At 37.3% G+C, this 25,522-nt stretch overlaps 3 protein-coding genes across 4 annotated transcripts in view; all 3 read right to left on the bottom strand.

The window, feature by feature from the left end:
- LOC143757491 (eukaryotic initiation factor 4A-III) lies at positions 1 to 15,993 on the bottom strand. Its single transcript, XM_077248559.1, has 12 exons — positions 15,722 to 15,993; positions 13,566 to 13,638; positions 13,411 to 13,477; positions 11,753 to 11,815; positions 11,539 to 11,671; positions 9,525 to 9,605; positions 9,305 to 9,446; positions 7,784 to 7,922; positions 5,886 to 6,001; positions 5,010 to 5,117; positions 2,155 to 2,282; positions 1 to 178 (listed from the first exon to the last, which is right to left on the bottom strand). Exons 1-12 carry the CDS (start codon positions 15,873 to 15,875, stop codon positions 162 to 164), a joined length of 1,221 nt encoding a protein of 406 aa, XP_077104674.1. The 5' UTR covers positions 15,876 to 15,993; the 3' UTR covers positions 1 to 161.
- Positions 15,994 to 18,363: 2,370 nt separating this feature from the next.
- On the bottom strand, positions 18,364 to 20,732 carry LOC143757487 (large ribosomal subunit protein eL43). The gene is made up of 4 exons (XM_077248552.1): positions 20,635 to 20,732; positions 19,655 to 19,783; positions 18,608 to 18,690; positions 18,364 to 18,528 (listed from the first exon to the last, which is right to left on the bottom strand). Exons 1-4 carry the CDS (start codon positions 20,635 to 20,637, stop codon positions 18,465 to 18,467), a joined length of 279 nt encoding a protein of 92 aa, XP_077104667.1. The 5' UTR covers positions 20,638 to 20,732; the 3' UTR covers positions 18,364 to 18,464.
- Positions 20,733 to 21,371: 639 nt separating this feature from the next.
- LOC143757488 (ATP-dependent 6-phosphofructokinase, liver type-like) overlaps positions 21,372 to 25,522 on the bottom strand; it is a 20,682-nt gene continuing 16,531 nt past the window's right edge. Inside the window, exons 17-23 of one of the 2 annotated variants that reach the window (XM_077248554.1) lie at positions 25,131 to 25,295; positions 24,817 to 24,878; positions 24,361 to 24,472; positions 24,179 to 24,278; positions 23,093 to 23,198; positions 22,835 to 22,993; positions 22,548 to 22,642 (exon numbers count right to left, since the gene is read on the bottom strand). In XM_077248554.1, coding sequence (XP_077104669.1) covers positions 22,846 to 22,993; positions 23,093 to 23,198; positions 24,179 to 24,278; positions 24,361 to 24,472; positions 24,817 to 24,878; positions 25,131 to 25,295 — 693 coding nt within the window. In that variant the 3' untranslated portion in view covers positions 22,548 to 22,642; positions 22,835 to 22,845. Of the gene's footprint in view, positions 22,994 to 23,092; positions 23,199 to 24,178; positions 24,279 to 24,360; positions 24,473 to 24,816; positions 24,879 to 25,130; positions 25,296 to 25,522 lie in introns of both variants that reach the window. The other variant, XM_077248553.1, reaches the window with a different exon arrangement.

Below are 25,522 nucleotides of genomic sequence, written 5' to 3'. Positions count from 1 at the left end.
TGAAGACAAAGACTCTTTATTTACAAAACCCAATAAAGCGCAGGAAACACAATACAGCCCATCTGAGCTCAAACTACATAAAAACTGTAAATAAAAAGAATTACAAGGTGGAAAATAAAAGATCCAAATGAAAGCAAACCGGTTCTGGAATATTTCAGCCCTCAGATCAGGTCAGCCACTGAAAAACAAGTCAATAAACCATGAGATCTCAACATTTATAATCTTGCACTCATTTTTTTTATTTTTGTAATGCCTTTATTCATGTCACAAACAACTTTTATATTTTTTATTATAGAAAAAATAAAAAAAATAAAAAATATGTATAAAAATAAAATAAATAAAAAACACGCCAGAGGGGAAAAAAAATCCCATTTATATGAGGTTTAACAATGAGAGGTTTTTTTAAGTATTTCATAGATTTTTTTGTGTCCAACCAAGGAACATTGATGAACACCAGGAAAAATTGTCAACCGAAAAAAAAAAAGAATTCTTAAAGGGTTAGTTCACCCAAAAATGAAAATGATGTCATTAATGACTCACCCTCATGTCGCTCCAAGCCCGTAAGACCTCCGTTCATCTTCAGAACACAGTTTAAGATATTTTAGATTTAGTCCGAGAGTTTTCTGTCCCTCCATTGAAAATCTATGTACGGTATACTGTCCTTGTCCAGAAAGACAATAAAGACATCATCAAAGTAGTCCATGTGACCTCAGTGGGTTAGTTAGAATGTTTTGAAGCATCGGAAAGACATTTTGTTCCAAAAATAACAAAAACGACGACTTTATTCAGCATTGTATTCTCTTCCGGTTCTGTTTTGGATCCGCGTTCATGAGTCCGCTGACGTAAGACGAGCTGACGTGTGTCTGGTGCGCCCGAGCTTCGTTTACAGTCTGAGGGAGACGCACGCTGGAAACAAAACAATCTTTGCAAACATGTCTAAGGATTTCCACACAGAGGAAGACTTGCATTTTTTTTTGCCCAGCCATATTTATTTGAACCCGAAAACACGGACGCACCAGATACACGTCAGCTCGTCTTACGTCATCAGCGGCGTCAGTGCACGCGGATCCCCAACAGAACCGGAAGACTTTATTTCAATGCTGAATAAAGTCGTCGTTTTTGTTATTTTTGGAAAAAAATGTATTTTCGATGCTTCAAAACATTCTAACTAACCCACTGATGTCACATGGACTACTTTGATGATGTCTTTATTGTCTTTCTGGACAAGGACAGTATACCGTACATAGATTTTCAATGGAGGGACAGAAAACTCTCGGACTAAATCTAAAATATCTTAAACTGTGTTCTGAAGATGAACGGAGGTCTTACGGGCTTGGAGCCACATGAGGGTGAGTCATTAATGACATCATTTTCATTTTTGGGTCCTTTAACTAAAAATTAGCACTTTGGCATGTTTTTTTTAATCATCATCATTTTCTGTCATCACAAAAATGTTTGATTTGTTTTACTTTTTACTTATTTAAAAATAGTCACACTTGTGCTGCTCGCGGTCTAAATGAACAGGAGACGAATTTCCTCTAGTGGAAGCATTTGGAACTGCAGCCGAACAAACTCTCAGTGAACGCTCATTTACGGAGATATCAGGCTCAAATTTTGAACAACTTTGTTGCACACAAATCAAATGGCTTTGATTTTCTCAGTTTTAGAGTAAAACATGTTTTTGAAAATATATATTTCATATAAATATTGAAAATAGTGCATTTCTCATAAACGTAAAATTCTGTGACTTTAAAAAAAAATCACTCTGCCAAGTGTCGTCTTAGTTGTAAATCTGGAATGCTTTAGTTTGATCATTTTAGTTTTAAGTTTGATCATTTTTTATTCAGGTCTATGCTCAAAAAGTGAATAAATGGATTATAAATACAACATATATATAATTTAGTACCGTAAAATCCCCTAAAAAGACAAAATATTAAATAAAAAACATTTCAATGAAATAAAAAAAGGGTTAAAAAAGGGCACCAGAGGGTTAACTAAAATGTACATACTGAATCGGAGTTAGAGTTGTGGTAAATAAAACCAATATTAAATGTGTCATCAATATTAATAATTCCTTTTATTGAGACATTATGATGATGACGCCCCTTGGTTAAAGTGAGGAATAAGCTGAAGAGATGATGATGTAAGACTCACCGTTCATGGGCATCTCGTCGATCTGAGTGGAATAGTACTGCTCAATATCTCGTAGGATACGGATGTCGTCGTTCTTCACGAAGTTGATGGCCACACCCTTCCTGCCGTAACGACCCGATCGACCAATCCTGACGAGACACGAGAATTCAGACACGTCAACATCTGATGTCATCACATCCGTCAAGATCAGTGTTATTACAGCATCACTGAGATACTGCTATATAATTAAAAGATTGAATTAGTTTTTATATTTTTCTAGTTTTAGTCATTTTGTGTTTTGTCATTTTTTATTTTTAATGTCTGTATAGTTAAAAAAAATAGTTAATTATTTTAGAATGTGTTAAACTACATCAAAATGTTTCCCTGGCAACTGAAATAAAATGCTTATATATATATATTTTTTTTTTTTTCTTCTTTTTTTATCTTAGTAAGTTAAAGCCTGTTCACACCAGGAACGATAAATATATCAGAGTTCACACAATATTATTCTGTTTATTATAAGCGCTGCAGTTTTATCGTCTGTTGCTTTAAATGCTCTTTAAAGGTGTGTTTGATTATGATTTGACTTTTCTAGCTGTAGTTAGTGTGTAATGTTGCTGTTTGAGCAGAAACAACATCTGCAAAGTTACGACTCAAAGCTCAAAGCAAAGGGAGAGATTTTCTTTCACAGAAATCTCTTTTTAAGGACGACAACAAACGGCTGGTAGGAACTACAATGAGCTTCTTCACGGGTTAGTGACATCACAAACCCTAACATTTACATAAACTCCGCCCCCGGAACACGATTTATAGATTATCATGACAGAATATGCTAATCAGTGACTAGAAGATCGTTAACTCCACATCAGCTGCACACATTCATCAACTAAGCGTTCAGAAATGTCCTGTTGCTTCTACATGTCGTCACTTCTAGAGTCTCTCCATCTTTCTGACTCCGGCTTCAACATAAAAGACTAAACGTTTTTGAAATTATCTGTGCGCGTGTGTGATTGCAAGCTCTTGAAGCTCCGCCCCCTGTGCCGGGAGCAGCGGCTCATTCGCATTTTAAGGGACACAAAAGCGGTGCGTTTTTGCTCACCCTCAAAAAGTGACTATTTTAACATGTTATAAAAAATATCTGTGAGGTATTTTGAGCTAAACTTCACACACACTCTGTGGACGTCTGAGCCCGTATTCCTAAAGAATCTTAATGCAAAGAGTAGCTCCTAGTGACAAAATTCTTAGAAATGTGGGCGTTTACTCCTAAAATTAAAGAGAAAATCCTAGTAAAGAAAAAAGTAATTCAGAAAGCATCTTAACCCTTAAAAGAGGTCTTAAGGTCAGAATTGTTAGGAGCACGGACGAGGACTTTTAAGAGGCTTAAGAGTTTCTTTAGCAGAGGAGAAAATGGCAGGAAGACGAAGAGGGAGAAGACAACAGATGACAGTGAGTTAATAAGACACTATAGATTAGATCGTGCAGGGATCATGTTTGTGACCGGTTTTATTAGAGACACAATAACATCTCCGACACAGCGCAGGAATGGCGTAGTGCCAGAAATTAAATCACTACTGTACATTAAGATATTTGTCAGCTGGGAAAATGCATCAACGCAGCAGTGATGATTTGGGTCTGTCACAAACTTCTGTAAGCAGAGTGATCACACAAACATTACAGCACTTTCAGAACCTCTTATTGTGTCGCAGTTCATTTAGTTTCCACTGGACATTCCCACATTGCAGGCTCAAACATCTGCATTTATGAATATAGCAGGCTTCCGCATAAGGAGGGGCAATGAACCGTAAATAATTTATTATAACCGCTATAAGCTCCCACGTCTGCTTCTGTGCTGTGACACCCGGCCTTGTGTTCATCCACTAACTGGCCTCACAGTAAACACTGTTCCTCTGTCCAGTTCAGCTTTCTTGTCCTTCTTGTTTTTTATTCCATGTTTGCTACATTAAAACCAACATTCAAACCAACACTTAAATAGACAGTGGAACAATTTTTATCATTCTAATCCAATCAGATACCTTATAGGAAATTAACAGTGTGGTAAATAAAAAAAAGGATTTATATACACAAATATAATGTGTGTGTGTGTGTGCATGAGAATGGTCAAATAGGAAAAATTACGCATGTAATTTCAAACTGAAGGCTTAGAATAGACCCTAATCACTCTTTTTTTCCTTCTTGGACAACCAACCAATCACAGTCTTCAAAAGATTGTGTAATACATAGCAACGGGGTCAGCCCCGCCTCCTCACTAAGATAAAAGTTTTTGTCTTTTCCTTACTCAGAGTTGCTCTCAGATCGTTCCCGAATCACTCTTAAGCTAAGACTCCTACGTAAAAGTTTTTAAGCTAAATTAAGAGTTTTCTAAAAGGATTCTTAGATTCTTTAGGAATACGGGCCCTGAGACTTATTTTACAGCTTGTGAAAAGGGCATACACCCCTTTAGAAGCAGGATGGATTCTGATTGGCTGTCAGCTGGAAAAAAAATGTATATTATATAGTTATTTTAACAATATAATTTTACTGTGTCATTATCAATATAGTTGTGATGTGGAATTTAGAATGATTTTTAAAACTACATCTTTATTGTCCTTGATGTGAACAGGCCTTTAAGTTTCATTTTGAGACACTTTTTTTTTAATGCTTTGGTTTCAGTTTACTAAAGTAACCCTAGATGTTAGAAACACTCAAATGTGGTTAAAATCTCATTAAAACTAGAGGTTTCAGTCTTAACTGCAAGACCAGAACCTAAGCAATGTACACAATATGAACATCATCGTACACTGAGTCTATAGCGAGCGAGTTAATTCTTGTTCACTACTGTGAGACTGAGGTGTGTGTGTGAGAGAGTGTGTGTGTACCTGTGGATGTACAGCTCTCTGTTGTTGGGAAGATCGTAGTTAATGATGAGAGAAACCTGAGGCACATCCAGACCTCTGGCCCAAACGTCTGTGGAGATCAACACTCGACTGCACACAAGAAACACACACACAATTTCAAACACTTGTGACAAAATCTGCTTCCACTGAACACTGTATTAAAGGACGCAACGACAGATCTTTCCTTCCATATTGTGACGTACATCTGAGTGTAACGGATAATGGAAAATTTAAAAAAAATGTAAGGCAGGGATTTGTTCTGTGTATCAGTTGTTGATTGATGTCTAGATGTGGGCGTGGCTCTGTATGCAGATGAGCGTAAGATTGAGGGGCGGGGCTTGGTTCTGGGCATCAGTTGTTGATTGATGTTTAGATGTGGGCGTGGCTCCGTTTATGGAGATAAGCATAAGATTGAGGGGCGGGGCTTAATTCTGTGCAGCGGTTGTTGATTTGATGTTGAGATGTGGGCGTGGCTCTGTTTATGCAGATGAACATGAGCTTGAGGGGCGGGGCTCGGTTCCGTGCATCGGTTGTTGATTATGTGTTAAGATGTGGGAGTGGCTCGCAGTGTATGCAGATAAGCATAAGATTGAGGGGCGGGGCTTGGTCCTGTGCATCAGTTGATTGGATGTTGAGAAGTGGGTGTGGCTCTAAGTGTAGGCAGATTAGCATGAGCTAGAGGGGCGGGGCTTAAGTGCACTAAATTATTGAAGGATCCGGCATACGTCACTAGAGAGAAGACTGACGCTCCACTGGAAGATCCAGTTACGACATTCTGATTAAACATTACAAGATATTTTAAAAACGTTACATACACTGATGAATTGTTCTGTAAGATCTATAGCAGTGTGAGTTTACCTGGCTCCAGATCTGAACTCCTTCATGATGGACTCTCTCTCTTTCTGTGGCATGTCTCCATGCATCGACGACACGGTGAAGTTCGCCTCCCTCATCTTCTCCGTCAGCCAGTCCACCTGAAACACACGGCAGAAGTTAAACACAAACACGAGACGTCGATACTACATTTCCAAACTGATTAATCAGCTTTGCCTAGTTAGACTACAAATAAACACTACAGGTCAAAAGTCTAGATTTTTTAATGTTTCTGAAAGAGTCTCTTCCGCTCACTAAGGCTGTATTTATGTGATCAAAAATACCGTAAAGTTAATCAGCTGTTTTCTATGTGAACATTTATTCTGTGATCAAAGCTGAATTTTCAGCATCATTACTCCAGTCTTCAGTGTCACATGATCCTTCAGAAAGCACTATAATATGATGATTTGATGCTCAAGAAACATTTATGATTATTATCAGTGTTGAAAACAGTTCATATTTTTTTGGAAACCGTCATATAAATAATTTAAAATTTTAAAGTAAGATTTAAAAAATAAAAAGTAAATCAAAACTTTTATTCATCAAGGACGCATTAAATTGACCAAAAAGTGACAGTAAAGACATTTATAATGTTATAAAAGATTCTATTTTAAATAAATGCTGACGAACTGTTTATCAAAGAATCCTGAAAAATAAAATGTTTCATGGTTTCCACAAAAAATACATTTTATAATACATAGGGCTACACAATTAATCGAATTTCTAATTGCGATTACGATTACGGATGCCACGATTACGTAATTGTTCAAAGCCGCGATTACAAAAGAAAATCCACTCTGCGTGTGTGTGTGTGTTTAGAGCATAATTAAGTTATGAGAGATGAATCACGGCTACTTCAGAACACCCAGGACAATATGAAATACCAGGCAGTGACGTAAGTGTACGCTGAAATAAAAAGTCTTTCACCTCAGAAAAACGTACTTTACTGTCCTGTCAGCCGTTATACTGTGCTCGTAGCGCGCACTCTTCAATTGCACGCGCAAATGCGGCGGCGCACGCTGTGTATCGCTTCACTGTATAAAGTGCAAAAGAAACTACGAGCAACGTCGTTACAATGTAAATTAGTAAGTCACGAAAGAAAAGTAAAATACCAATAAATCACGTGTTAGCTGAGAAGGATTTGCATGCAGGTGTGATTTTCATTCTATTCACCAGGAGCTGTTTCATTAACAGTTCTTGTTAGTATTGTGTATTCACCATGGTAAGTGTCGTTTCCATAACCCCAAAATGCCATTTTATTCTCACTTTGTTTTATTTGTTATATTTTTAAATGACTGTGGTGGCTCATATCAACATAGCATTACCAAAAACTAGTTTGGGACTGCTATTTAATTGCTTTAGCATAGTCCAAATGTTTATCTATTAGTAGTCTTTACTATTAGTCATTCTTACAATTGATGTGTATGTTAAGTAAAGGGGGACAGTACTTGTGTGTGTGTGTGTGTGTGTGTGTGTGTTAACAATTTTTGTGTAAACATGTATTATAATACGCCTATATATATTCAATGTAAATTGTGATAATCGTAATTAATAAATCGCAATTATAATTTCAAGGGAATAATCGGAAATTATGATTTTTGTGAAAATCGTGCAGCTCTAACAATACATTTTCCACATAAAAACAGCTCTTTAAAACATAATAGACCATTTTTACTGCATTTTTGAATAATTCCAAATTTGACCGGTAATGTAGTTTTGTGCATGAAAACATTATGTAACAGCACAGTCCTCACTAAACAGGAAGTCGTCCTGCATTACAAATACTGCTGAAGATTGGATGTTGTTAGATATTTTGATGACTATAGTGATGCTGATCCACACACACTCATCTAACCGTGAGCGTAGTGTGTTTAGCAGCTGACCTTGCGTTTGGTGTTGCAGAAGATGACGGCCTGTGTGATGGTCAGTGTGTCGTACAGGTCACACAGCGTGTCAAACTTCCACTCCTCTCGCTCCACGGCCACGAAAAACTGCTTAATACCCTCCAGTGTCAATTCATCACTGCAGAGACAAGCAAACATCAACTCAACATGACGTTTGTGCTCAGATGACACACGGACACTATTTTAACTTCATCCTATTTATGTTGAAATTCAATTCACGTTCATTTGTACAGCGCTTTTCACAATACACATCATCTCACAGAAAATGCATGAGTTCATATTAGAATTTACAGTGATCTGTTATCAGAGGAAACTGTCTAAGTTATGAATTTGTATATTTACATTTCTGAAATACATAACTTAGTTTCCTCATTAAATTATTACATTGTTTAAATACATTTTTAAACGACGTAATAATTTAATGCAGAAACAATGAGCTCATTGAAGTAATGAATACTTGTGTTAACAAATGATTATGACATTTAGATAATATAGCATTGGTGCATGTTGAGGCATTCATATAGTTAAAACAAATGTGTTGTTAACCCTGTAAAACCCTGTTATTGAACTGAACCGACCTCAGCTGAATAATAATAGTTGTCTTTAGATCTGCTTCACAGCAGAACTGAATTCTATTCGCATCACTGATGATTATAGAAATAAAGGTGACTCGATTTGTAAAGCCTGCCATATGAAATGTCAAAAAAAAAAGTTTAAATGGAAACTTTAGACAGAAGAAAACTTTTTTATAATGCATCATATTTAATACATCAGGCTTTTATGGCTCATATAGTCTGATATTGTAAGAATATGGAGGAATTAAGGAAAAAAAAAATATATATATATATTCAGACTCAAACTGAGCAAAAATATGATATTTGCTGCAGATGCTGATATTTATATGCACAAAAAGTGCTGAAATTCTGATGCTTGTAATGTAAATCAGCCCTTTATAGCAGATATCCCAATATGTCTTAGTGAAATATTTAAATTAATTTTATGATCTGTAGTTTTTAAACACAATGCAATACAACGATGATTGAGAGATGAACAAATAAACCTTCCTCAAAAGCCTGATGATCATATTTGATACTCGTGATTTTTCTAATAAATGATGAATATAATCAATAAACCTGCTTCAGTCCAGCTGAAATATTACTAACAATATCAAAGTTATTCTTGCGTTTACTTGATAAAATCAGTGTAGATTGACAGCAGAAAGACTCGTGAAGCTCGAGCTGAAGGAGGACGTTTGTACAATTATACTAAAAGACTTTTACTTGATAAAAGAGTCTAAACTCTCAGTCAGACACAGAAGGACTGGAGGAGATTGTGTGAAAATATCATGTTGCTCATATAGAGGCGTGTATTAAATATAATACAGTAGTTTTAAAGAGTTAAAAGTGTTTGTGCATTTTTCCTTCCACAGTAGTTTGATATTTACTCATCGAATGCAATCATATTCAGACATTAAGTGTGATTTCCGTTCAAGCGTCTCACCGTTTGACCAGAATGCGTATGGGGTCGGTCATGAACTTGTTGGTCATCTCGAGGATCTCGTGTGGCAGCGTGGCGCTGATCAGACAAACCTGAGTGGCGGGCGGCAGGTATCGGTACACGTCGTAAATCTGTTCCTTAAAACCTGCAAAAGCAAAAGTCAGAGTCACGCGAGAGCTGAAACAGGTTTACATGCATCAGGAAGTATTGCATGACGCGTTACCCTTGTTGAGCATTTCATCCGCTTCATCCAACACCAGCATCTTAATGGCACGAGTCCTCAAACTCCTCCTGCGGATCATGTCTGACAGAGAAAACATTTACGCTAGGAATCATGAACATTAACAGGATCTTCTCTTTTGAAATAAGATTGTTATGTACGGTGAGAAAGACATTGAGTCGCATTAACATCCATTGAGTATTTAAACACCTATCGGGGGGGGTGTCTGCTCATTTCAGCCAATCATAAGAGCTCATGGAGATACAGAAGTCTTAAAGGTACAGTAGGAAAAACTGTTTGATTATAAGGGTCAAAGAGGATGGAAAATGGTCATTGGTGCTTAAAATAAATTATATTCAGTAAGATTATTGATTTAAATGCACTGACACTATCAGATGGGAACAAAATTTGAACTGAATAATGACTATAACTTTGCAGCATCAACAAAGTAAATAAACTAAACTGAATGAACACTGAATTGTGGTGGTGGAGCGGATCACAAAACTCACGGTTCGGATCATTTAAGTTTTTTGAGCCACGGATCGAATCATTTTTCGAATTGGCAGATATCAATATATATCGTAAAGTTAGAACATTATTAAAAACAGGTGAACAGTCAGTAATAAAAATAAGGACACATACACAAATTAAAAGCAGAGATGAATACTAAAGTCTAACAGTAGTATTCAGGTACAGAAATTAATAATTAAGCTTAAATGTAAAATAACACTTTGTTCACAGTAGAAATTAAAATTTCATCATTGTTAAAGCTGTATTTTGTTGTTTTATTAACATTAATGACAGACAACAGCAGGAATATTAGTCTACTGTCACTTTAAGACCGAATCAACTGACAAACATCCGGTTTCTTTGTTCACTCACGACAGAACCCAGAGAACACTTGCCAAAACTGTATTTATACATTATTTTGTGTGAATGTGTCCGTTCAAGGGCGAGGAAACGCGAAAGTGGAATCATTTCAGTGTTCGATCACTAGCTGAAACGCGCCTCTCTCTCTCTCTCTCCACAGATACGAGTCACCATCTCCACCTCTTCTACTGCGTTTAAAACGGTTTGAATGTGTAAATTAGCAAGACAAAACACGTCCAAATGATCAAATTTCACTCTATGATGGTTAAATTTAGCAGTTAATCCACGAATCACATGCGTGCCGAACCGTGTGGAGCGGATCAACAGCGATCCGTTGCACCCCCACTGAATTTGACACTTCACTTAAAGCGATAGTTCACCCAAAAATTTAAATTAGCCCATGATTTACTCACCCTGCAGTCATCCTAGGTGTATATGACGTTCTTCTTTAAGACGAACACACTCGGAGTTATATTAAAAAATGTCCAGGCTCTTCCAAGCTTTATAATGGGAGTCAATATGTATATATTTTTTGAAAGTCTATCAAAGCCTATCCGACCGTGATTAAAGTGCTCCACACTGCTCCGGTGGGTTAATAAAGGCCTTCTGAAGCGAAGCGTTTGTGTAAGAAAAATATCTATATTAAAAACTTTATCAACTAAAATAACTAGCTTCCGCCAGGCGGAGGTACGCATCAATTTAGGCCAAAAGAGCAACACTTGAACATGACGCACAACGTAATGATGGACGGGGTTGCCCAGCGGCGTGTTTGAATAGCAAGAAGTTCAAAGCTTACGCTACTCCTACATAATACATCGTCAAGTGTTACTCTCGTGGCACAAGTCGACTTGCGTACGCCTGTCTGCTGGAAGCTAGTTATTTTAATCAATAAAGTTAAATATGGATATTTTTCTTACACGAACGCATCGCTTCAGAAGGCCTGTATTAACCCCCCGGAGCAGTGTGGAGCACTCTAAACACGGTTGGATAGGCTTTGATAGACTTTCAAAAATATATAACTGTTTGTCTGAAAGATGAATGTCATATACACCTAGGATGGCTTCCGGGTGACTAAATCATGGGCTAATTTTCATTTTTGGGTGAACTATCGCTTTAATTATAAGTGAAGAATGAACGTTAAACTCACCGAACACTCGGCCGGGCGTTCCTGCCACCACATGCTGACCGTAGTCCAGCTTTCTGATGTCCTCGCCCACGTTTGTGCCTCCAATACAGGAATGACACTGAACATTCATGTAGTCACCCAACGCCAGAAGCACCTGCAGAACAGAGAACAACATGTCAGACACGCAAGATTAATAACAAAAACAAATAACGTGTTTTCTAAATCGTGACTTTACCTTCTGGATCTGTCCGGCTAACTCTCTGGTCGGAGCCAAAATCAGCGCTTGAGTCTCTCGAACCTGGTTAAGAAAAAAGGGGCAAAAATTGCTTGTGATGAAGAAAAAAATTAATTCATTACTTGAACTATAACATACTTTTAAAGTCCCCCTGAGGTGAAGATCCAGCTGTTAATGTTGTTTATGTGTCTATGTGGTGTGTTTAATATGCTTTAACCTCTTAAATGTCATGGGCCCACCGGTGGGCCCAAATCCATTACATATTTAAAACAGTAATAACCTATACTAAACCTAAACTAATCTTGACAAACTATATATCATTTGAAAGCTTACAATCTCTAGTTTCCATATTTGGTTACTGAATCTCAAAACAAATTACAGAGGAGCCGTAATTTATTAATTTGCAACAAGAATATTTTCATACTCCTAGGCGTGTTCAGACCTTTATTTTGAAATAGCAATGAACATGAAAAATCATGAAAGAAGGGTAGAAACCAGTTTGTTTTCATGCCAAGAGTTCAAAAGATGGCAAGCATTCAATTATTTTAGAAAAAAAAGGTCTGAAAATGTTTTAAATATAAAGAAAAAATAATAGATTCACCATTTGTGATGTGGCCGCGAGCTATAACGCACATATGTGTTCTTTTATGTGTTTATTCAAGGTTTAATTCATATCAAAATCTGCCAAACTTCCAATACTACTTCTGAATAGGATGTCTACTTTATAAATTGTATGAAAATTGTGAAAATGATGGTTCAGATCACTCAAACCACATATGGAAATGGAGGGCGCCCTTATATGGGCAGTAATGGAGTCTGGTTGTGACCTAGTGAAAAAGTTTGGTACTGCGCCCAAACAAAATCTTACTGAAAGCTCATTTCTTGAGATATCAACCTAAAATTTGAAACACAACTTGTTCAGATTTTTGGCTTTGATTTTTTTGCAGTTTAAGAGTTGTCCAGGTTTTGAAAATATATATTTTATATAAAATATGAATAATTAAATTTTTAAATCGTACATTTTCATAAACTCAAACTTCTGTAACTTTTTTTCTGTTTCACTTTCTTAATTTATTTCACTTCTACAAAAATCTGCCAAATGTCTTCTTTAAAACAAGACCAATTTTATGTCTATATTCCAAAGGATTCTTATCCTATACCATTTAAGTTTGGAATGTGCATTTTCATGTCTATTCAAAAAAAGGGGGGGTGACACTTAACAGGTTAAGACAAATCATGTGTAAATTCATAAGTCGACAGCATTGCTGAGTATTTTCTCCTTAAAACTGCAGTGAACCAAAGACAGTCTCAAAAACACGGTTTGAAATCGCTGGTGTTTCTGACGTCACAAACTACCTTGTAACCAATCAGATCAACGTGTGATCGTCAACGACTGAGTGGAGGCGGGGCTCATTTGCATATTCATAGAACAAAGTACACTAAATGAGGCAAGGGTGTCGAGTTACATTCAAGATATTTTAAGACATGAAGACATTTTGGTGATCAAAGATTAGTTTTAAGGAATACAATTATCGCCTACAGGGGGACTTTAAATATAAATCTAATTTAAATGACAAAAAGCTATAGTAGTATAGCAATGATACTAAAAACACTGGAATGTAAGGGAAAAGCGGATCAGAACTAAAAGCGCAACGCACCTGGATATCCAAACACTGCAGCACGGAGATACAGAACGTGGCTGTTTTACCGGTTCCAGACTGAGACCTGGAGAACAGACAAAGTCAATGTACATCACAATAACGAACAAAAGTTTATTTTATCTACTTCTCCATGATTTCTCTACAACACTTACTGTGCAATGACGTCCCTTCCCTTGATGATCTGTTTGATGGCTCGCTGCTGGATGGCTGATGGCTTCTCAAAACCTAAAAGCAGTAAAACAACCATTAAAATAAATAACTATTTAAGGTATTTAGACACTAGCATGAAAGTAACCAACATCCCACAATATACAGTAAGACTATACATATAAAACAGGGGTGTAACGATTAGGGATGGGAATTGATAAGATTTTATCAATATCAATGCCACTAACGATTCTGCTTATCGATCCGATTCTTTAACGATTCTCTTATCGATTCCTGATAGCACTGTGTGGGAAAAAGTAGTCTTTTTCGGGGGGGAAAACAAGTCGTTTTAATGCTTACACTTGACTAAGCAAACTGTACTTTTTATGTAATTTCTGTAATAAATGGAACCTTATTGTAAAGTGTTACCGATTAGTTATACACCGATTAAACGTCCCGTGAGTTCAGTGTTGGAAAGATCAGTTGTTTTAACCATTCATTAAAACGAATCGGTTCAAATGAGTCATTAGTTCGCGAATTGGACGTGTCATTATCGGACGTGTGCGCGTTGTGTGATTATCCCGCCAGTTGGGACATCCCACAAGATGTGTGTCATCACAGAAAACATTTCATCACTGGATCGTTTTTTTTCGTTTATTTGAAGTGTGATTATGTCAGCTGAATGTGCGGAAGACTTTTCAGAGAAGATAAGGCAACGTATTTTAGCACAATTCACACCCAGCGGCAATTCAGGAAAAACAAATCTCCGAATGCTCCACATAAAACTTCAGTCTCCCTACCTTACCATCGTGTCGTTTATTTTGATTAATATGTGCGAGGGAGAGAGGAAGACAGCGCTTAGTTTTGAGACGGTGAAGCCTACTTTCGCCTTGCTCCGAAGAGAGAGAGTGCGTGCGCGCGACCGGGGCTCTCTCTCTCTCTCTCTCTCTCTCTCTCTCTCTCTCTCTCTCTCTCTCTCTCTCTCTCTCTCTCTCTCTGCTCGATCAGTTTAACATGCGCCCTGTCACAAGCGCAGCGGTTCATCTACATTACCAGAGAGAGACAATTTTACTCACTGATCAAATAAGACTTTGCAGGACAAAGATTATCTTTGGACGCGGTGCTATGGTGCTTGATAAAGGACAAAAGGGACAGTTGTGAGTTCACGGTCTGTACATACTATGGCTGACTCAGAGCAGGAGCATCGATAAGAGGACTCGTTAACGTCGAGGGCATACAATATCGATGGATCGTAAAATTTAGAACCGGTTCTCGAGTGGAACCGGTTTTCGATTCCCATCCCTAGTAACGATACATAGAGATACGGATTGATATATCAATAAAATGACTGATACATGTAAAAAAATCGATAGCTAACATTTTTTAAAGTGACACCTTTATTTTGACAATCTTTCACTAAATTTGTATAACTTTAATATTATAAATCTACATTTATTTATACACTGAAGACTATGCAGTGTTATTATACACTTGATTACTTTAATTTCTGTGCCTGAAAACTTCTTAGACCTACCTGAAAAACACTGATTATTTCATTTGAGTCCTTGTTTTACTGTATTTATTTATGGTATTGCTTGTAATTTGGTCACCTGTTGAAAATATGATGAATCGAATCGTAATCATATCACGGAATTTTGTTTAGGTATCGGCAAATATCGTATCGTTGGCTGTGAGAATCGATATCATATCGTGATGAACCATCCGATTTGCACCCCAGTATAAAAAATATCATAAGTAACTTTTTTTTTGTGCAAAAATATAAATTTATTCTAATCTCTCATTTGCTTTAGACACAAACACATATCATAGACTTGAACACACACACACATATATATAAATAACACAATGTCTACTGACAGAACTAGTTGAGTTTAATACAGTAACGTTACTCGGATGCAATGGGCGCTCTATTAAAACACCACAATCGCCTCAGTTACTAATAAACATGATAAAGTAAAGGAACCGGTATTATTATGATATTTAAAGGGCCAGTTATTGATTCATGTAACTTAATCTTCGTGTATTGATCACGACCGTTAGCGTAGATCTTCTCTCACTTCCGAATAATCTCATATGGAGCTCTATAACCTGATATGTCGTGAATTTTTGCAGTAATTAATGATTAATTAAGCGTTTTTACCGTACGCGTAGATCCCGCGCAGTAAATCTTCCCTCAGGCCCATCGTGTCGAAAGTCGGAGTCACATCCACCTCTTCACTCGTTTCAAACTCGATTTTAGTCATATCTTCCTCCTTCATGAGCCTCTTCCTCACGGGAACTGCGGCGGCGGCCATAATTATGAGTGATTCTTAATATAAATTACGGGTTAAAATATGAAAGCGCGTCTTTGCGCGTACACAGGCCGAACGGAAGAGTCGCGTGTGTCGCAGCTGTGACGCACAATGCATGAGGCGCGTGATGATGACGTTTCCTGACTGTCCCCGCCCACTATTTAGATTATAGATCCGAAATCGCTCCCTATCCACTATATAGTGCAGTCAAATTCCAACTATATAGGGATTCGTGAATGAGTGAGCGGTTTCGGCTATGTATCCCATTTCACATTCGCTTAAAGGGTAGGTTTACCTGTTCACCCAAAAAATGTAAATTCTGTCATCATTTACTCACCCATAAGTTGTACCTGTATGAATTTCTTTCTTCTGCTGAACAATAAGAAAGATATTTAAAGAATGTTTGTGAGCAGACAGTTGATGGACCCCGTTGACTTCCATAGTATTTTTTTATGTTTTCATGCTATGGAAGGCAATGGTGCCCCACAACTTTACTTACAAAATAATCTTCAAAATATCTTCCTTTGTGTTCAGTAAAAGAAAGAAGGGATGAGTTAACAATGAAAATTTTTTTTTGGGTCAACTATCCCTCTTAACACAGTAAACATCCAAATAATAATACATTTCTCTAGTTTAGTGGCCTTAATTTACAATGCTGTGCTGTTTTATGTGTTATCATGTGTTATTGCTGAATAAAAATGGCAACAACCCAAAATCTTTCAAAATGTCACATTAGACAATTTTAACATCTAATCTTCTGCCACATGAAATGAGATAAAGGAGCTTGACACTAATACGGACTAATCTACCATGAAGAATTTGACTTTGAAACCACATTTAGTCTCCCTGTGGTCAATAATTGTACCCCTTAAAACTCATCTTCGATCACCAAAATTACCTATTTAGACCATAGGCATAGACTGTAAGATTTATATTTTTTCCAGAAAAAATTCTTCATGTCTTAAAATAGCTTGAATGTAACTCGACACCCTTGCCTCATTTAGTATGCGCGGTTCTATGAATATGCAAATGAGCCCCGCCTCCACTCACTCACTCACTCAGAGATCCACTCGTTGACGATCACACGTTGATCTGATTGGTTACAAGGTCGTTTGTGACGTCAGAAACACCAGCGATTTCAAAGCGTGTTTTTGAGACTGTCTTTGGTTCACTGCAGTTTTAAGGGAGAAAATACTCAGCAATGCTGTCGACTTATGAATTTACACACGGTTTGTCTTAAAGCACATTAAACACCACATATATAAACATTAAAAGTTGTTGTTTTTTAGCTTTAAGGTTCTATCCATTTAGACACTGGTCAAAGCACATTTATTTCTATAAAACTTTAAATTGATCATTTCAGAGCACCTTCATAGAAATTCAAAGGAAAATAACAGTTAATGTGTCAAAACTCATTAAAGGAGCTCTACAAAAGACAATAGTGTCATTATTCAGCTCGATTCAGTTCATATTTTTGAGTGCAGTCAGATTGATGTTTATGTATGTTGATGGTCTTACAACCTGAGAACTCTTTCTATATCCACAGATGTTTTCCTTTTGAGTTTCCATCACTTTTAATCTAGTTTTGCATGATATTTCTAGTCATTCATAATTACTGCAAGGGATATCTAACATGTATTTTTTGAGAATCAAACTCAAGGTTCCAGAAGTATTTTTCCCATTCATTTTTCACCATATGGATTAAAAAAAAAGCTTTGTTATAAGTGACAAATTGAACCAATCAGATATGAGGAAAATCTCAACACAAACTATGATTTGAAGCAATCTGACAGGTATGAGACTGTGATTTTAGCAGCTTAAGTGAAGGAAAGAATTATTCCACTTTAAAAAAAAGCATTAGCATTAGTCCCAAATATGTGAAAATGGTGACGTTGTGCACGTGTGATATCGCTTGTGTATATATATATACACACACACACGTGCTGTCAAATCAATTAATCTCATTGAATATTTGTTTAACAAATATATTTACACAGAGACTTTTGTTAGATGCAACTAATCGATTTTACAGCACTTTTATATATATATATATATATATTATATGCTTTTTTCCTACTCAAGATTGGTGTAATAGCACCAATAGAGCATCATGGGTAATGTAGTTCTCAGGAATTGAGCTGTTAAACAGGATTATTAAAAAAAAAGGCAGTTAACGTGGGCTGACGGATTCAGCGGAAGCAAATCCCCTCGATTAACAACCTCGTAACTCAGTCTGTCTGTCTTTAAAGGTTTACGAGTTATCGTGAATAATCAACTTCCCCGTTGAGAAAATGAACGTTTTTATTTCCAGACCCAGACTGTTACTCTTCAGCACAATTTAGATTACATTTCCGTGGGAATCAGAGTTTTCACATTCCCTTTCCAAACTAATTTTCCCTCATTAAATCTGATTATTTTAGAAACGCAAATCTACACCATGATCATGCAAATTCAAACGTTTCGTTTTGCAATGAAATAAGACAGAAGCAAGTCCCGCTCTAGACTCAGGTTTATTATGGGATGTTCCAACGAGCCACAGAGAAAAACACAGTCCAATAGGGAATGAAGATCTGTACACAACCAGCGTGCGGTTTACTGGTCCTTGAGCTCCTTCAGCCTCTTGATGGCAGATTTAACCGTGACGGCTGACGTTGTGCTGTGGAAGAGACCGAGCGAGACGTCAGAGTATTTAAACATTAGATGAAGCTTTGATTAGGAATGGCATTCGCTCTTACTTGTATGTCCAGGCGCCGCCAGCCACAGTTTTCATGCAGGATCCACAATGCCAGATACCGACAGCCTTTCTCTTCATCTTAGTCTGAACACACAAACAAACATCGGACCATTCATATTTGGTATGGAATATTGCAGTGCTTATTCTGAATGATCTACAGGTGCACATCATCATTATAGTTTTAATAATCTAGAATCAGAATAAGTTCCTCTTGCAGCATCTCTTCTTTTCCCTGATGACGAGGGCGGGGCAAAATATTGGTAATATTGATAAATATTGGTAACCCAAATAAAATATGAAAGCTATTAATTTAAAAAACATTAATTTTATATTTCCCGACAAAGATGCGTCATATATCCTACCGCTCTGCGCTTTGAGATGTGGGACACAATAGAGACAGTCATTCTCTTTCTAATATCTTCATGTTTTCTCCTGATGCTGTAAAAGTTCTGAAGAGTGAGTTTTATCTTACACAGGTCGACACATTTACGCTACGTTGGATTTTGCGCTGCCAGAAGCGAAACTATAATCCCAAGCGTGAGTGAAATGCACTATACAAATAAACTTGAAGTGCCTTAGCGTAATAACAAGCACAAACGGTGTTTAATAGAATTTTGTGTGCAAGCAAAATGGTATCAGGCCTATTATACTCTCATTTTTACTGTGGTAAAGTAATAAAAAAAGCGCTGTAGGACAAATTAAAAGCAATCTAACGGAAGAATCGTTTACAATCTCCTGTGAAAATGGGCGAGACGTGAATGAAGATTTGGGAAAAGAATCAAGATATTCCGCGTCTAATGGAATATTGATAAATTCGCTGATAATCGGGTGTCCAGATCGCAGAAACATAACACAAAGCCTACAAAGATTTACTGGCTCATGTGGCGTACCGCGAATCCAAACGTTTCCATGGATGCAATGTAACATTTAAACAAAGCTTTGCGCTTCACTCGTGTCGTAATATTCACGTAACAACAAATGTGTTTTGGCGAGCCAGTGCCGGTGATGCGGTAGTCAAGTTTCCCGGTTTACACACGACTGATCTCACCTTCCCACAGAAAGAACAGGTGTATTTGGCATGTTGGCTGATCTCAATCTTCTTCACCATCTTCCTGAGGGACGCACCGTAACGGGTGCCGTACTTCCCCACAATCCCCACCTTCTTGGTGCGCTTGGCCTGACGAGGAATCAGAAACATTAATCAATACGACATACTTCACAGAGACTTAAATAAATATGAGATACTTTACATAGGACACATTTTAATAAATATATGATACATTTTAATAAATATGGGATATATTTCACAGAGATTTCAATAAATATGAGATACTTTACATGGGACACGTTTCAATAAATACGGGATACTTTAAATAAAACATTTAAAAAATATGGGAAATTATAAATGACACATTTGGATCACAGAATTTCATAAAATCTGTTGATTTGCAGAAATGACTGGAGAGTGTGTTGAATGACTGAACTAGCTAATACTACAACATTAAATAAACATTTATATACGAGCTGTACAGCAATATGAGGCTAGCATCATCTCAGTGTTTAGAGGAAAAGTTTGTTTTACTGCAGAAAATACACCAGACTAACTTACACATCCGAGTTAATGACATGAACTAAACCAACTTCTACACTGCATTATGTTCATCTCTATCAACTAAACAACAGTAATAGTCAACTTCACACTCCTCAAACTATCTGCTGTTATGACTATAAACATCACGCCAAACTACATCTCATTTACGTGTTAATAAAGACGCGATTTCTCTAAACTGAATCGCTAAAGTCACTGTTTTCACACAATCATTCGACTCGGATTCAGAGCCGCGACTCACTGACACTAACAGCGCATCACAATAACATTTAAAGACGCTATCATCGTCTACTTCGACATATACAGCAGAGATCATGTTTAATTCACTCTTCCAAACACTGAGTTATGAGAAATGGCAGTTATATGAGAGCGATAGAGAAGATGTTTGAAGATTACTCTCTCGGGCCACAAACACTCACCATTTTAGCAGAAGAGGTGCGGATCCAAAAGAGGCCGAGCAACTGCGCATGCGCGATTTACCAGCGCTGACGGTGAGGCATTATGGGATACCGGAGGACCAACTCCAGCAAACAGCCAGAAACACCGCACAGAATGTTATTATTATAATGTGCGATAATATGTTAGCTTCATACATAATCATCCCAGGATATATCCAGCAATAGCTTTTAAATAAAGAAAATATTCGCTTGTGTGTGAGCATGTGTATATGTTGGCGTCATTCATTTTTAAAAGTATAATTTCCTTATAAATATATATAAATTATATTATATTTGTATATTAAAATATATATATATATATAAATTATATTATATAGTTTATTATATATAGCATTATATTATAATCATAATTATATATATAAAATAATATATACATATATTATATAATCACAAAATATTATTCTATATATTATCTATAAAATAAAATAATTATAATACAATTGGCTTAAAAATTTTTGTGTACATATATAAAAAACATTTTATTATATACTAAATATAATTTTATATTAACTAAATTATTTGATTATATGCAATAATATATTACTGTATAATTATAACTATATATTTTTTATAAAATTATTATATTATAATCTTCAAATAAATAAATTATAATTAATAAACTAATTGTAGGTACATTGTCACTGATTTTATGCTGCTTCAGTAACAGTATTGTAGAAATATAGTACAAAACACAGAAATCAGCAGAAAATATCTATATTTATTTATGAACTTCAAAGGTTCAGACATGCAGATCTAACATATTAATCTGTAAACGTGATTTAGGGTGAAAAATCGGCAGCATTTCTAGAGGAAACTCCTGAGTTACAATCAGAGGAAAATACAGACAAAACTACAAATCATTTCACAAATAAATCCTTTCAGCCTGAGAGACTTCAAATCTCTCAGAAACACAAGATCTTCCGTCGCAAACACACACAACCGTTCAAATATGAAGATTCATATTTATGAAGGAAATATTACAACAAGGCCAGTTGTTAAAACTAACAAAAACAAGACAAAGGCACGAGCACTAATACAACAACACACTAATCTCTTTAATATTGAGTTATTTCATGATGAAAGTACTTCATGAACACTAATGTCAGTGTGTCACATGATGAGGTCAGGGGTCAGGGTTGAGAACACTAGCGCCCCCTGCTGGAGAGGGGTTGTATGGGTCAGGGGTCAGGGTTGAGAACACTAGCGCCCCCTGCTGGAGAGGGGTTGTATGGGTCAGGGTTGAGAACACTAGCGCCCCCTGCGGGAGAGGTGTTACATGGGTCAGGGTTGAGAACACTAGCGCCCCCTGCTGGAGAGGTGTTGTATGGGTCAGGGGTCAGGGTTGAGAACACTAGCGCCCCCTGCTGGAGAGGGGTTGTATGGGTCAGGGTTGAGAACACTAGCGCCCCCTGCTGGAGAGGGGTTGTATGGGTCAGGGGTCAGGGTTGAGAACACTAGCGCCCCCTGCTGGAGAGGGGTTGTATGGGTCAGGGTTGAGAACACTAGCGCCCCCTGCGGGAGAGGTGTTACATGGGTCAGGGTTGAGAACACTAGCGCCCCCTGCTGGAGAGGTGTTGTATGGGTCAGGGGTCAGGGTTGAGAACACTAGCGCCCCCTGCTGGAGAGGGGTTGTATGGGTCAGGGTTGAGAACACTAGCGCCCCCTGCGGGAGAGGTGTTGTATGGGTCAGGGTTGAGAACACTAGCGCCCCCTGCTGGAGAGGGGTTGTATGGGTCAGGGTTGAGAACACTAGCTCCCCCTGCTGGAGAGGTGTTGTATGGGTCAGGGTTGAGAACACTAGCGCCCCCTGCTGGAGAGGTGTTGTATGGGTCAGGGTTGAGAACACTAGCGCCCCCTGCTGGAGAGGTGTTACAGGGGTCAGGGTTGAGAACACTAGCGCCCCCTGCTGGAGAGGTGTTGTATGGGTCAGGGGTCAGGGTTGAGAACACTAGCGCCCCCTGCTGGAGAGGTGTTGTATGGGTCAGGGTTGAGAACACTAGCGCCCCCTGCTGGAGAGGTGTTGTATGGGTCAGGGTTGAGAACACTAGCGCCCCCTGCTGGAGAGGTGTTGTATGGGTCAGGGTTGAGAACACTAGCGCCCCCTGCTGGAGAGGTGTTACAGGGGTCAGGGTTGAGAACACTAGCGCCCCCTGCTGGAGAGGTGTTGAATCTCTAGAAGCCCGTCTCGATGCTGAGGGTCCGGCGGGTCACATGCTCGATCTCTCCTGTCACGTACTCGTCAAAACTGGTCTGATACTTCGCCAACATCTTCAGCATCGGACGCAGATTCAGCCACCACTGTTCCCTCGGCATCCTGTGCCTGCGCACACACACACACACACACGTCAGAAACACACACACAGGTATTAATACGGTATTAATCTGCAGATGTTGACTGTTAGCGAGGTAAATCTCTCACTCGAAGTCGGTGTGTGTCTTGAGTTCGGTGACGGGACTGAACGACATGACCTTCTTCTTCATGCCGATCACACACGCCGTATCCTGAGCGTTCGCAAACACACGGCCTGCAACACACACATCGTTTATTATCTGGTCCATGTGTGCTTTTAGCATTTTATTCTGTTTTTTTATACATTTCAATTTAACTAATTTATACTCATTTTACTTTCAGTAATTTTGTCATATGCTTTCAATTTTTATTATTTTTCATTAAATCTATATATATTTTGCTGTTTCAGTAGTTTTGTTATTTTTTTAAATAATTTTATCTGTTTTTTTAAACTTCCATTTATTTCCCTTTTATTTAAATTTTTGTACTTATGTTAATTTTAAGTTTGTGGTTTTATTATTATTTTAATATTTCTATTTAGCTGTAATTTTTTTTTTAAATTCAGTTTTAGTCATTTTGTTGTTTTTATAATGTTATTAGTTCTTTAAAAATATTTCTATTTAGTCGTAACTTATATTTCAGATTTTGCAATTTTGTTATGCGCTTTATAATTTAACATTTTTTAATATTTATATTTAGCTGTAATTTTTATTTCAGTTTTTGTAATTGCGCGTTTTAAATCATTTTATTCAATTTTTTAAACTTCCATTTAGCTCTATTTATTTATTACAGTGTTTGTAATTTTGTGTGATTTTATCATTTTTTCAAGTTTTTTACATGCTTTTATTGTCATTTTAATATTTCTATTTAGCTGTAATTTTTATTTAATTCAGTTTTAGTACATTTTTTGTACTTTTATAATTGTATTAATTTTTAAAAAATCCGTTTTTGTCATTTTGTTATGCGTTTTATATTTTTATTATTTCTATTTAGCTGTAATTTTTATTTATTGATTTGTGTTTTTATCATTATTTTTGTTTTTTAATATTTCTATTAAGCTGTAATATAAATTGGTCATTTTTAGTAATTGTTATATGTTTTTATATTTATTTCAGGTTTAATAAAGGCAACATTTCTAATATTCATTTAAGTTTTTTAAGTCAAAGTTTACTTTATCACTTGATTTTATTTCAGCCCCATTCTTCAGTTCCTCACCCTGCCTGTAGGAGTCCCTCGTCTTCTCCGTCAGCCACAGCACAGACTTCACTCCCAGTTTAGTGCCAAAGTTCCTGTCGAACGGTGTGGGAACGCCACCCTGAACACACAGAACACATTACCAACAGCCTCATCCCTGCGGGCACGAGTGTCCCGGGGTCACCGGTCACATGACCTCTCACCTGCTGCAGGTGACCCAGCACGTTGACCCTGCAGTCGAACACACCTTTGCCCTCGGCGGAGTACAGGTTGTGGATGAAGTCAGTGGTGTAGTGCTTGTGGCACTTCTCATTCCTGCAGAGAACAGCATCAGTCCTCACACAACCCGTTCATTATGCTCATTATTACCAGTAACTTGAGTTATGTAATCAGATTACTTTTTCAAATAAGTAACGCAAGTTACTTTGTTTTCCAATTTATTGACTGACAGCTCTCCAGTCCTCACGTTGAGACAAATCGAAGTGCAGAGGCGTGAGAAAAAATTAACGCAACTGTAACGTAACGCATTACTTTTCTAAAAAAAAGTAACTAAGTACCACAATTAGTTACTTTTTAAGGGATCAACGCAATATTGTAATGCATTACTTTTCGAAGTAACTTCCCCAACCCTGATTACACTGAAAGACTGCGAGCGTTACCTCAGAACGAGTCCTCTCTGAATATCATTCTTCATTTTATCGGTCAAATGCTCCACGTTTGTCTGTAAAATCAACATCACAATATTCACATAGAAAACAGCCGTTGTAAATTATAATATTATTTTGTGATTTTTACTGTATTTTTAAATTAATTATTTAGTTTATTATTTTTTTAATGAAGTATTAATTAAATAAATTCAGCTTTGATCACAGGAATAAGTTACACTTTTCTATACATTCACATAGAAAACATTTACTTTAAATTGTAATAATATTCCACTATTTGTACTGTATTTTTGATCATGTAAACACGCCTCCAGCTCGTGGATGCTGAACGGCTCTTCGTAGATGTAGACGGCGTCTGCGCCCACGGCGATACCGGTGGTGGTTGCTAGGTAACCGCAGTATCCGCCCATCGTCTCCACGATGAAGACGCGGCGCTTCGTTCCCGAGGCAGACTGCTTGATTTTGTCGCAGCTCTGAGAAACAGACACACACACTGTTACAGACACAAACCATTACACACACACACCGTTACAGACACAAACCATTACACACACACACTGTTACAGACACAAACACAGAAACAAACCATTACACACACACACACAGTTACAGACACAAACACAGACACAAACACCAACACACACAGGTACAGACAAAAACACTGTTACAAACACACACACAGTTACAGACACACACACAG

This window comes from Siphateles boraxobius, unplaced genomic scaffold, assembly GCF_051911475.1.
Source record: "Siphateles boraxobius isolate OS27281-9 unplaced genomic scaffold, OSU_SipBor_1 303, whole genome shotgun sequence".
NCBI lineage: Eukaryota > Metazoa > Chordata > Actinopteri > Cypriniformes > Leuciscidae > Siphateles > Siphateles boraxobius.
The sequence above is the reverse complement of the archived record's forward strand: the minus strand, read 5'-3'. Positions and strand labels throughout refer to the sequence as shown.

Bases quoted from the DNA above. Each gene is read 5' to 3' on its own strand.
- LOC143757491 (XM_077248559.1), bottom strand. From the start codon at position 15,875: ATGGCCGCCGCCGCAGTTCCCGTGAGGAAGAGGCTCATGAAGGAGGAA. The intron at 13,478-13,565 runs GTAAGTGTTGTA...TCTGTTCTCCAG, and splicing joins GGAAGGGACGTCATTGCACA to GTCTCAGTCTGGAACCGGTA. The intron at 11,816-13,410 runs GTGCGTTGCGCT...TTTCTTAACCAG, and splicing joins TGCAGTGTTTGGATATCCAG to GTTCGAGAGACTCAAGCGCT.
- LOC143757487 (XM_077248552.1), bottom strand. The intron at 18,691-19,654 runs GTGAGATCAGTC...TTGTGTGTTCAG, and splicing joins CCTGTTCTTTCTGTGGGAAG to ACTAAGATGAAGAGAAAGGC. The intron at 18,529-18,607 runs GTAAGAGCGAAT...TCTCTTCCACAG, and splicing joins GGCGGCGCCTGGACATACAA to CACAACGTCAGCCGTCACGG.